Below are 12702 nucleotides of genomic sequence, written 5' to 3'. Positions count from 1 at the left end.
GGGTAAAATACAGGGAGCGAAAGGCTATTTACAATTTGCACAGAAACCAGATGGTAGTTATAAGAGTCGAGGGGCATGAAAGGGAAGCAGTGGTTGGGAAGGAAGTGAGACAGGGTTGTAGCCTATCCCCGATGTTATTCAATCTGTATGTTGAGCAAGCAGTAAAGGAAACAAAAGAAAAATTTGGAGTAGGTATTAAAATCCGTGGAGATGAAAAAAACAAAAAAAAAAAAAACTTTGAGGTTTGCCGATGACATTGTAATTCTGTCAGAGACAGCAAAGGACTTAGAAGGGCAGTTGAATGGAATGGACAGTGTCTTGAAACGAGGATATAAGATCAACATCAACAAAAGTAAAATGAGGATAATGGAATGTAGTCGAATCAAGTCAGGTGATGCTTTGGGAATTAGATTAGGAAATGAGACACTTAAAGTAGTGAAGGAGTTTTTGGTTATTTGGGGAGCAAAATAACTGATGATGGTTGAAGTAGAGAGGATATAAAATGTAGACTGGCAATGGCAAGGAAAGCGTTTCTGAAGAAGAGAAATTTGTTAACATCGAGTATAGATTTAAGTGTAAGGAAGTCGTTTCTGAAAGTATTTGTATGCAGTGTAGTCATGTATGGAAGTGAAACATGGACAATAAATAGTTTGGACAAGAAGAGAATAGAAGCTTTTGAAATGCAGTGCTACAGAAAAATGTTGAAGATACGGTCGGTAGATCTTGTAACTAATGAGGAGGTATTGAATAGGATTGGGGAGAAGAGAAGTTTGTGGCACAACTTGACTAGAAGAAGGGATCGGTTGGTAGGACATGTCCTGAGGCATCAAGGGATCACAAATTTACCATTGGAGGGCAGCATGGAGGGTAAAAATCGTAGAGGTAGAACAGGAGATGAATACACTAAGCAGATTCAGAAGTAGGTACTGGGAGATGAAGGAGCTTGCACAGGATAGATTAGCATGAAGAGCTGCATCAAACCAGTCTCAGGACTGAAGACCACAACAACAACATTTTGTGTTCCACCTCGGTGTGTTTGTTATGCTGGCTCTCCTACACGCTACAGTGGTGTAAAGGTAAAGAAAATTGAATGAAAGCTGAATGGTAATCTTACCATTTTACGGTGACTGCAAGGTGGTGGTGACTGTTGTTGTTTTCTCATCCCTTCACATTCCCGATTTTTGTTGAAATATTATTTTCTTGCTAAAGGTTATTGACATTGAAGCAGTGAGTCCGATGTTCATTTTAGTATGCTGTTGCATTACGACTTCCTCATTTTTAAGGAATGGAGTATCTGGCGGCTGACAGCTGGGAAATTGCCGATGCTATAAGTCAGCCTGGTGAACACTACTTAAAGGACAGATTGAGATGTGACACCTGCGGAAAGTCATTCAACTTCTCGACGTCTCTCTCGATGTACCGCCATGTCCACCGAGGCCACACATCGTGTCCTATTTGCCACAAAGTATTGAACAGAACGTATGACCTCAAGAACCGTATGCTTCGCATCCACCATGTCTCACACAATTGAAAATCTAATTTTGTGGTGGGACTTTCTTTAATAATAATTTATATAATTTGATAAAGAAGCATCCTGGATGGAATGTAAAGAATGTTTGCCAAAGATCACACACTGTACACTGCAAGCACTGCAAAGCAGATGTTCAGTACATATGGGATCTTTATTATTGTAGCTCAGCTATCATACTTTATTTACCAGAAAATTGTCTCCCCCCTCCTTCCTCCCTCTTGGAAATACAACTCCCAACTGGTGTGAGTAGTGCGCTCAGCTGGAATTGGTGGAAAAAATGTAAAAGGGGCACTGAAAATCAAAAGGGTGGAAGATATAAATATAGGGGTTGGGACAGCTGAACGCTGAAAGTAGCTGTAAAGGTGCATGTAAAGTGGTAGGCTATGTAAATGATAATGGGAGAGAACAAAGAAATCAGCTTTGGAGAATGGTTAAGGATGTGGAGCAAGAGGGGGGAAATGTCCCAAAAAGGATAGAGAAACTGTCTGAGACAAAAAGCGTAGGAAGAGACCGTAAAAGAGCAACTTCAGTTGAAGAACAGTGCAGTTATTGATGCTGGGAGAGTTGCTAAATTCTGCGTTGGAAGGACATTTCCCACTTGCTCAACCCAAAGAAGTTATAGTAGTGAAGGGGATATTTTATTGGCTCAGGTGAGGGGGACCTCGTGAAGTTAGCCACATGGTACACGGGATAGTCATAATGTTTTAATGATCACCTAAAAAAGAGAAAAATAAAGTTACATAGTAGTCTCTTTGGTTGTTTGCAGTTATTTGTCAGAAGTCCTGATACACTTTGAAATCCCAGCAACATGATAATGTAGCATGTTTGCTAAAGGAGCCACCCGTCTTCAGCTTATCAAAGGACCGGACTATTTTGTGTTGCCTCCTCTAACAGTGTGCTACAGTGATATCAAAGTGCAACAAAAATATTAATTATCTAACTTTTTTTTGGAGATGAAAATTAAAATTTTATTACTAACCATTGTACTGAGCTTTGTGTTCTCTGACCCTGGTCTCAGTTCTTCTGGATCAGGTTTTTCAGTGAAGTTTCCCGCTGCTGTATGATTTGCATATGAGGTTGGAAGCAGGAGCCAGAAGAATGGACAAAGATTGTTCATAGGTTGTGCAGATGATACTACACTATTTTAACATCAGGGTAAGGATGATTTTGGCAGGAGTATTTTTCATTCTAGATTAGGGCATTCTGAGAAGCAGTTTGAGTACTGGCAAATGATGTTTGTCATTTAAAAACTCCATCTTCATTGCCTGCTCTGTATGTGTCTATGCTCATCTCCTTTTTGATCCTATCACTGGTGTGCTGGTGTTTGCTATTCTGTTGAAGGGAAGGCCATTTCACAGAGCTCAGCCTATAGTAAACTGCTGTAACCACTGATTGGTTTTCCATGTGAGCATAACAACAAACACTAGCTTCCCTGAACTGTGCAAGTGAGAAATGTATCTATATGTTCTTCAGAGCCTACAGCCCACGCAGTATTGAACTACACTCCTGGAAATGGAAAAAAGAACACATTGACACCGGTGTGTCAGACCCACCATACTTGTTCCGGACACTGCGAGAGGGCTGTACAAGCAATGATCACACGCACGGCACAGCGGACACACCAGGAACCGCGGTGTTGGCCGTCGAATGGCGCTAGCTGCGCAGCATTTGTGCACCGCCGCCGTCAGTGTCAGCCAGTTTGCCGCAGCATACGGAGCTCCATCGCAGTCTTTAACACTGGTAGCATGCCGCGACAGCGTGGACGTGAACTGTATGTGCAGTTGACGGACTTTGAGCGAGGGCGTATAGTGGGCATGCGGGAGGCCGGGTGGACGTACCGCCGAATTGCTCAACACGTGGGGCGTGAGGTCTCCACAGTACATCGATGTTGTCGCCAGTGGTCGGCGGAAGGTGCACGTGCCCGTCGACCTGGGACCGGACCGCAGCGACGCATGGATGCACGCCAAGACCGTAGGATCCTACGCAGTGCCGTAGGGGACCGCACCGCCACTTCCCAGCAAATTAGGGACACTGTTGCTCCTGGGGTATCGGTGAGGACTATTCGCAACCGTCTCCATGAAGCTGAGCTACGGTCCCGCACACCGTTATGCCGTCTTCTGCTCACGCCCCAACATCGTGCAGCCCGCCTCCAGTGGAGTCGCGACAGGCGTGAATGGAGGGACGAATGGAGACGTGTCGTCTTCAGCGATGAGAGTCGCTTCTGCCTTGGTGCCAATGATGGTCGTATGCGTGTTTGGCGCCGTGCAGGTGAGCGCCACAATCAGGACTGCATACGACCGAGGCACACAGGGCCAACACCCGGCATCATGGTGTGGGGAGCGATCTCCTACACTGGCCGTACACCTCTGGTGATCGTCGAGGGGACACTGAATAGTGCACGGTACATCCAAACCGTCATCGAACCCATCGTTCTACCATTCCTAGACCGCCAAGGGAACTTGCTGTTCCAACAGGACAATGCACGTCCGCATGTATCCCGTGCCACCCAACGTGCTCTAGAAGGTGTAAGTCAACTACCCTGGCCAGCAAGATCTCCGGATCTGTCCCCCATTGAGCATGTTTGGGACTGGATGAACCGTCGTCTCACGCGGTCTGCACGTCCAGCACGAACGCTGGTCCAACTGAGGCGCCAGGTGGAAATGGCATGGCAAGCCGTTCCACAGGACTACATCCAGCATCTCTACGATCGTCTCCATGGGAGAATAGCAGCCTGTATTGCTGCGAAAGGTGGATATACACTGTACTAGTGCCGACATTGTGCATGCTCTGTAGCTGTGTCTATGTGCCTGTGGTTCTGTCAGTGTGATCATGTGATGTATCTGACCCCAGGAATGTGTCAATAAAGTTTCCCCTTCCTGGGACAATGAATTCACAGTGTTCTTATTTCAATTTCCAGGAGTGTATGTAAGTCCCTGGGTTCCATCCTCCTTTTCATCCTTCTCAATCATCTGTCCATGCCTCTGTTCTGACTTGGAATACATTTTTTGGTCAGCTTGCTAATCTCTTTGCCCTTTCTCCTTCTTGCTCACTGAAATCAACCCCTGCCCTGCACCTCCTGAAGTTGTCTCTCACTGTAATTGATCCTGTCTCCCTCTGTATGCTTGCAACACCATGCAGCCTCAACTGATATTTCTACTTGCTTTTTAGTAGGAGTTGGCTTACTTGTGTAACTCATAGTTGCACTGGAGAGAGGGAGAAGGAAGATGATTTAATGTGCTCTGGTGTTGACAAGTAATTGGAGACAGATCACAAGCACTGACTGGGGAAGGAAACTGGCCATGTGCTTTTCAAAGAACGCATCTCAGAACATGCATTAAGTGCTTTAAGGAAATGACAAATGATTTCTTGTGTCCCTCTGTTCCCAGTGCTTGCATTTTATCTTATCTCTTACATTTGTTTTTAAACACATTTTTGTGACATTGATCTGAATGGCATTTGGCATATCCGTTATGACTAACTGAAAGTTGTTCCAATAACTCCTCAATCGCAGTTGTAAATCAAGTGCTGTTCATGAGGGGAATAAGCACAGAATTCATTCCTGCATGTAATTCTCTGGATTTTTGTTCTTATATACTAACTGAAAAAGACCATTTTCCTTACTCTACATTTTATTTTGTTTCCTGAGTTCATTAAAGATGACTGGAGAACATTATAAAAATGAAAAAAATCATAATAAAATAAAACTCAAAATTTAAGTATTTCATGCTCTAAAAAATAACTCTTGAATACTTAAACATACTCTTAACTTTGAAGTATTCAACAGAACCCTAATTTGAAATAGAACATTCATAAAAATTTTAGAACGTTAAAGGAAACTTTGTAACTTTTGAGAACATTCCAGAACATTCACAAACATCCAAGAACATTCAGAAATGTTAAAGAGCCCTGTGAGATAATTTATATCACTGAAACATTTGAGAAGATTTTAGAACATCAGTTAACATTCTGGAATATTTGTAAAAACACAAGAGCATCGTAGATAAATCTCCTTATTATTTAGAGAGTTAGATATATTCATTTCTTTTGGTTCTTTAGTGTGAATATCATTTGTTCTGCCTCTTTATTTTTGTGTACGTAGTGTACATATCAACTCGAAACTGTTGAAATAAATGACAGGATTTGGTAATAGATTGGAGACCTCATATTTTCCGATTGTAAAGCAATATGCACGAAACTCCTTGACAGTTATTTTTCTATTTGTTTCAGCACATGTATTTGGGTTCACTTGTTTCAAATTGAAATGGTAATGCTCTTCTCCTCTTATAAAAATTAACTGATATTGAAGTGGACTGTAGGAACTGTTTTTCTGTGATACTTTGTAATCCTTCTCTACTTTATTGAATAATTTTATCACATGATAATTTCATTGACTTGAACTGTGTTGATACATTACATTACATGACACGCAGTGCGCATGTGATTAACTTTCCACTTTCTGACAGTTATGACGAAATTTTACTGTATTGTAATAGTGTCTCCCATAAGGTACTGTGGTTAAAGAAGTTTCAATAAAACTCTGACAAAAGTAGAACTGTTTACCAACCATTGCATTGAAGATCCTTACTATTTCTAAATAGTTTCACTTTTTTTGTGCCAAAAACTTGTTAAAAAGGCATTTTGCCCCTGAATGTGATACATCTTCCATATTAGTCTGACTTTCCTAAGACTGCATAGGTGTAAAGAGTAAGAAAATTGACTGAAAATGTAATAGTAATCTGACCATGTTGTGGTGACTGCAAGGTGGTGGTTATTGTTGTTTATCTTCTACCCCTAAACCTACCCCAACCTAATTTTTATTGAAATTAATGTATTTATTTTCAAATCCTTCAAGGCATTAAAGCAGTGAATGTGGTGCACATTTCATTGTCCTGTTACATAGCAACTTCCTTGTTTGAATGGAGCGGGTTATCTGATTTTTCAAGCTTTATATGTTAACTTTATCGTATAGGTGTGTGTGCACAAGCAAACATGTGCGTGTGCATGCATGTGCATAAGTGATTAAGTGTTTTTGATATCTTTTCATGTTTTTGTATTCTGAAATTCACGATTCTTTTCTCCAGACATCCCACACCACTTTTCACTAGGGAGCTGGGAAATTCCAGAGGCTGTAATGCAGGCAGGTGAACACTACTTAAAGGACAGATTCAGATGTGACACCTGCGGAAAGTCGTTCAACCGGTCTACATCTCTCTCAATGCACCGCCAGGTCCACCTTGGCCACACGTCATGCCCTATTTGCCACAAAGTGTTGAATAGAACATATTACCTTGAGGACCACATGTTTCGTGTCCATCGTGTGTTGCCCCACTGAAAGTTTAATTTCGATGGAACATTATCTCATGCAGATGGTGGAATAGATGTGAACAAGGTGCAAGTTAGGAAAAGGAGGGAGGATAGAAATATTGGGACTGAAGCAGCTGAACAGTAATATTAGTTGTAAAGTAGACTGTAAAGTTGCAGGATATGTAAATGATAATGGAAGAGAACAAATCAGCTGTGGAGGATGGTTAAGGATGTGGAACAAGAGGGGGGAAACATCCAAAGAAGGATAATGAGAGAAACTGGCTAAGACAAAAAACGTAGGAGGAGACACTGAAAGAGCAGCACTAGTTGAAAAACAGTGCAGTTATTGATACTGGAAAAGTTACTAAATGCTGTGTTGGAAGGACATATGCCACTTGCTCAACCCAAAGACGCTAGAGTAGTTTAAGGGGGCATTTTAGTGGCGTGGATGAGGGGGACCTTGTGAAATTAGACACATGGTATATGGGGTAGTCATAATGTTTTAACTATCACGTAAAAATGAGAAAAATAAAGTTACATTGTAGTCTCTTTGGTTGTTTGCAGTTGTGTCTCTGCAGTCCTCAGACACTCTGAAATTCCTGCACCACGGTACTGTAGTGAGGACCCAATCATCTCCAGTTTGCCAGAGGGCAGTACCATTTGATCTTGTCCCCTCTAGTAGTATGCTATTGGGCAGTTGTATGAGGATTTCAGAGTGAAAAAAAAGTATATTAAATAGTTTTTTTTTTGAGGTGATAATTGAAATTATAGTTCTAATCATCATACTGAGCAACGTGTTCTGAGAGGTGCAGACTGTAATTGCTTTCACAAATAGTGTTTTCTTAATGGAATAGAAATTGCTGGTAACGGAACTGGAATTGGAGGCAGTGGTTGGCTACATGGTTCAGGTATTTCAGTGAAGTTTCCCACTGGTATATGACGCATTACGAGGTTGAAAGCAGAAGAGCCAGGAAAATGAGCCAACATTTTTCCTAGGTTGAGCAAATGGCACCGTTTCAAATTTACATGAGGTGTAGGAGATTTTGGTAAGAATATTTTTCATTTCAGATTAGGACATTCTGGCTGATGCTGTTCTGTCATTTCTATCAGGAGTGCTGCTATATAGTAAGAACTTGCTAATTAATGTATGTGAGAGAAACACGGGATTTAGCATACCACCTTAGCACATTTTTATTTTCCTGAAATGTGAATTGTTCTTGAAAAAATTACTCCTCCATTTTCTAAAGCTGTATTCTACTGCTCTTTTTAAGCTGGTAAACCCTCCTGGAATGCATGAATAAGAGGCGAGTCTCATGATTTCTTTCCAAGTAAAATAAAAAGTAATACTAAATATGATGATGCAGTGGGAAATCTGATGATAGAGTTTTAGTCCTTAAACTTTTGTCTTTAAGAAATCATCTTTGTTTCGACGTTGGATGCTCTTTGCAACTGCAACACCCAATGGAAGGACCCTTTGCTGGTGATTATTGGCAGGAATTCCTGAAACCCTATAGCGAAAGGCTGTAACCACTGCTTGGTGTTCTGTGTGAGTGTAACAACAAACCATGTGTTAAACTTTATGAACTGAGATTAAATACAGCTTCGAATAACTAGTTTGTGGTCATCTGTAGCCGCCAACTCGCAATCTGTGACAGATATACCCCCCACTCCTGTCCATCCATACAAACAGTAGGTTCCTTGAATTCTATAAGTGAAAAAAGGGCCTGCATGTTCTTTGACCAAGCAACCCATATAGTCTTCATATCCTTGGTTTGCATCTGCCTCTTCCCACTTCCCATTCATCTGCCCATGTCTCTTTTAACATTCCATTTCCAAACACTTCTTACTAGCTTCATGTTTCTGTTTACCTCTTACTTGAACTTTTTTGTCTCAGCTTGCTAACCTCTACGTCTTTTTCCATTCTCAGAATATTCAACCCCTATCCTACATCTCTCTAACTTGTGTCTCAGCATCATCAATGCTATATTCCTGTGTATGCTTGCCACCACTGTCGCTTGTCCCAGGAGCTGTTGAAATAAATGACAGGAGTTAGTAATATGATTGTCTCTCAGCCTCATGAGATATGCATAAAATTCTTTTGAGGTTATGTTTTTCTTTTGTTTACACACATGTACTTGGGTTCACGTGTTTCAAATTGAAAAAAAATTAACATATATTACAGTGCTTTGTCAGTTCAGTGTGTTTCTACAATTCATTGTAGTCCCTTTCTTCTTGTGGAATCATTGTAACTCAACTTGTGTACTCACTGTCCACTGTTACATTGTCATTCTTCTTCTCCATATGGTCTTTAGTCAGTTTGAATCACCATTATACTCATTGGATACCATTTGATCCATTGCTGTTTTTAATACATGCACCAATTGATTGAACTTATGTAAAAACATCTGAATTTCTTCAGAGATGTTCGGTCTCAGTCCACTTATATTTGCACACCGTAAAGCAACTTACCTTTGTTCATAACCAATGAAGTACAGTTGCAAAAATTTATAAGAATCATTTACCATGGAGACAGTGACCCCACTCTATCATAGACTTGTCATGAAAACACAGGGTTGAGTTGATGTTCTTCACTGCTCAAAGGAGTAACAAGACAGTATATCATTTGAAAGCAAGTGCTTTCTGCTCTCATATTTTGTTGGAAACATTGTGATTCCGTAGTTTCTCCAGTCATTTAATGGATTTATTCTGGTGGAGACACATCCAGTGGTGCTAATCCAATCTTTCCACTCATGCAACAGGCTCCAGGGGCTTCTCTGCTGAATTTCTTGGCACCGAAGAGCTGATGCACTTGAGCCATTTTTGCTAATTATAACATGTTTGAGTGATTTGTGCACTGATATCTCCCCCCCATGAACTTCTCGCATTGCAGCTCTACTTAGTTCATTTTGTAATCTTGTTTCTTTGCCAGTCTGTCTGTTTGCTGTGTGCCTCACTCAAACATCTTCTATAATTTTATTCATGTACTGTGTTTTCTCTGAGTCTATTCATTCTCCTCCATTCTGAAGCTAAATGTGTGTCTTGCTCCTTTTCTGTTTCATTTATTCGCTGTTCTTTCTGTTTCCTTCTGTTCAGTTCACCACCAACAATATCCTCCTCCCCCTTTTACATTTCAGTGTCATGTTAAATGTTAACATTACTTGAGGCACTAAGGTTCCACTTAATACACTGTTAACTAACTTATGCAATTCACTTGACCTAAATTTATGTCACCTTCATTCTTTTTATCCACTCTAATCGATTTCCAAAACTTTGCTAACACTTGTGTCTCACTATTGTCTGTGTACAGTGTAGCATTCTGAGTGTGAATGTATGACCTCAATGACTGGATAGTGGAATGTTCTAAAACATTCTTTATCCAGGAACACACTAGAACTCTCTTAAATCTACCATAATATTCTATAACATTCTGAAACACTTGTGAACTGCAGCTCACAAATCAAACTCATGTGAGTACTTTGAGCTTCACTTCTCACTGCCTACAGTACCATTCGCATTTGTTTTTGTTCGTATTTCCTTTCAATCCGATGTGATCATTGCCAACATTACACTACTTTCTACTGCACAGACGATTAACTTTTCAGCAATCATTCGAAGAATTATAATGAAAAAATTTATTATAATGTAATGGCTCCAGTGAGATACTTTTACCAAAGAAGTTTAAATAAAACATTGTCAAAGATCTTTGTGAAGGTTCTTTTTCTGTGTAATAAGGGCATTAGACTACATAGAGGTCAGAAGTGGTTACCAAACTGTACTGAGAGAAATCATCTACTATTTCTAAATGATTTTACTTACTTACTTTTGAGCTGAAAACTTGTTAAATAGATATTATGCTCCTGAGTAGAGTACTCTGTGTTAGTTTTGCTGACTGTTCTACCAACTACACTTATGTAAAGCGTAAGTGAATTGATTGAAAGCTCAATAGAAATCTGACCATGTTGTTGTGGCTGCAAGGTGGTGGTTATTACTGTTCTATCCCTTCCCCCTGATATTTGTTGAAATTTGTTTATTTATTTCCAAATGCTCCTTGGCATTAAAGCAGTGAATGTCATGCACATTTTATTATCCTTTTGCATAACGACTTCCTCATTTTAAGAAATGGGGCATCTGATTTATGAGCTTTACATCCTACTGCATTTGCGTAGGTAGTGTGTGTGTGTGTGTGTGTGTGTGTGTGTGTGTGTGTTGAGAGAGAGTACATGCATGCGTGCGTCCGTGTGTGTATGTCTTTCTGATACGTATTCATATTTTTGTATTCTGAATTTCACAATTCTTTTCTCCAGACATCCCACAGCACTTTTCACTAGGCAGCTGGGAAATTCCAGAGGCTGTAAGTCAGCCAGATGAACACTACTTAAAGCCCAGATTCAGATGTGAGACCTGCGGAAAGGCATTCAACCGATCTACGTCTCTCTCGATGCACCGCCAGGTCCACCGAGGCCACACGTCGTGCCCTATTTGCCACAAAGTGTTGAATAGAACGTATGACCTCAAGAACCATATGCTTCGCGTCCACAGTGTGTCGCCCAACTGAAAATCTAATTTCGGTGGGACTTTATATTTCATACTATTTTATATAATATGATAATGGAAAATCGGAATATAAAGAATTTTGTCAGCAAAGACACTCACTCACTGTACACTGCAAGCAAAATAGCTCTCTCTCTCTCTCTCTCTCTCTCTCTCTCTCTCTCTCTCTCTCTCTCATATATATATATATATATATATATATATATATATATATATATATATCTCTATCTTTGCTGCCACTGCAACTCCCAACTGGTGTGAATAGTGCTCCCAGCTGGAGGTGATGGCATAAATGTAAATGAGTTGCAGGTTAGAAATATTGGAGCTATGGCAGCTGAACGCTGACAGTAGTTGCAAAGGGCCATGTAAAGTGATGGGCTATGTAAATGATAATGAAAAAGTATAAAGAAATCAGCTTTGGAGCACAGTTAAGGATGTGGAGAGAGAGGGGGAAATGTCCCAAAAAGGATAATGAAAGAAACTGGCTAAGACAAAAACAGAGAAGGAGACTGTGAAAGAGCAACATCAACTGAAGAACAGTGCAGTGATTGATGCTGGAAGAATTGCTAAATGCTGCACTGGAAGGACATTTCCCACTTTTTTTATCCACTTTGTAAATAGGTAGTCATATTATTTAATTATTACCTGAAAAAAAGAAAAAAGTTACATAGTACTCTCTTTGCCATTTGCAGTTACTTGTCTGGAGTCTTGATACACTTTGAAATCCCAGCACCATTGTACTGTAGCATGTCACTAGGGGAGCCAACTGTCTCCAGATTATCAAAGGCCAGCACCATTTTGTCTTGTCTCCTCTAGCAGTGTGCTTTTGTACTGTGATGTGAGGATTTCAAAGTGAAATTTTTTGAGGTGATAATTAAAATTCTATTACTACTCATCATACTGAGCAATGTGTTCTCAGAGGTGCTAATTGCTTCCACAAATCGCATTTTCTTAATGGACTAGAAATTGCTGGTAAAATAACTGCAATAGGAGGCAGTAGCTGGTTACATGGATCAGGTCTTTCAGTGAATCTTTCCACATTTATATGACTTTTGATATGATGTTGGAAGAGGAAGAGCTATAAGTAGGGACAAAGATTTTTCATCGGCCGTGCTGATAGTCTTGTACTACATTAATATTAGCAGTAGGAAGATTTTGACAAGTGTAGTTTTCATTTAAGGTTAGGCCATTCTGGGAAGCAATTAGAGTTCTGGCTGATGATGTTCCACCATGTGTCTGTAGAGTGTTGGTGTGTAATAAGGGTATTGCAGATAACACTTGTGAGAGGAGCACTAGTTTTGTATACCATGTTTTAT

General features: G+C 40.3%; 1 protein-coding gene across 24 annotated transcripts in view; it reads left to right on the top strand.

Moving 5' to 3' along the window:
• Nucleotides 1–12702, top strand: part of LOC126335303 (broad-complex core protein isoforms 1/2/3/4/5-like) — a 400342-nt gene that overhangs the window by 137154 nt on the left and 250486 nt on the right. Inside the window, exon 6 of one of the 24 annotated variants that reach the window (XM_049998424.1) lies at nt 11140–11403. The exons of 22 other annotated variants lie outside the window; for them this stretch is intronic. In XM_049998424.1, the coding sequence (XP_049854381.1) occupies nt 11140–11390 (251 nt within the window). In that variant the 3' untranslated portion in view covers nt 11391–11403. Of the gene's footprint in view, nt 1–6612; nt 7451–11139; nt 11404–12702 lie in introns of those variants that run through there. One more of the 24 variants, XM_049998425.1, reaches the window with a different exon arrangement.

Source organism: Schistocerca gregaria, chromosome 2 (assembly GCF_023897955.1).
Source record: "Schistocerca gregaria isolate iqSchGreg1 chromosome 2, iqSchGreg1.2, whole genome shotgun sequence".
Lineage (NCBI taxonomy): Eukaryota > Metazoa > Arthropoda > Insecta > Orthoptera > Acrididae > Schistocerca > Schistocerca gregaria.
The sequence above is the reverse complement of the archived record's forward strand: the minus strand, read 5'-3'. Positions and strand labels throughout refer to the sequence as shown.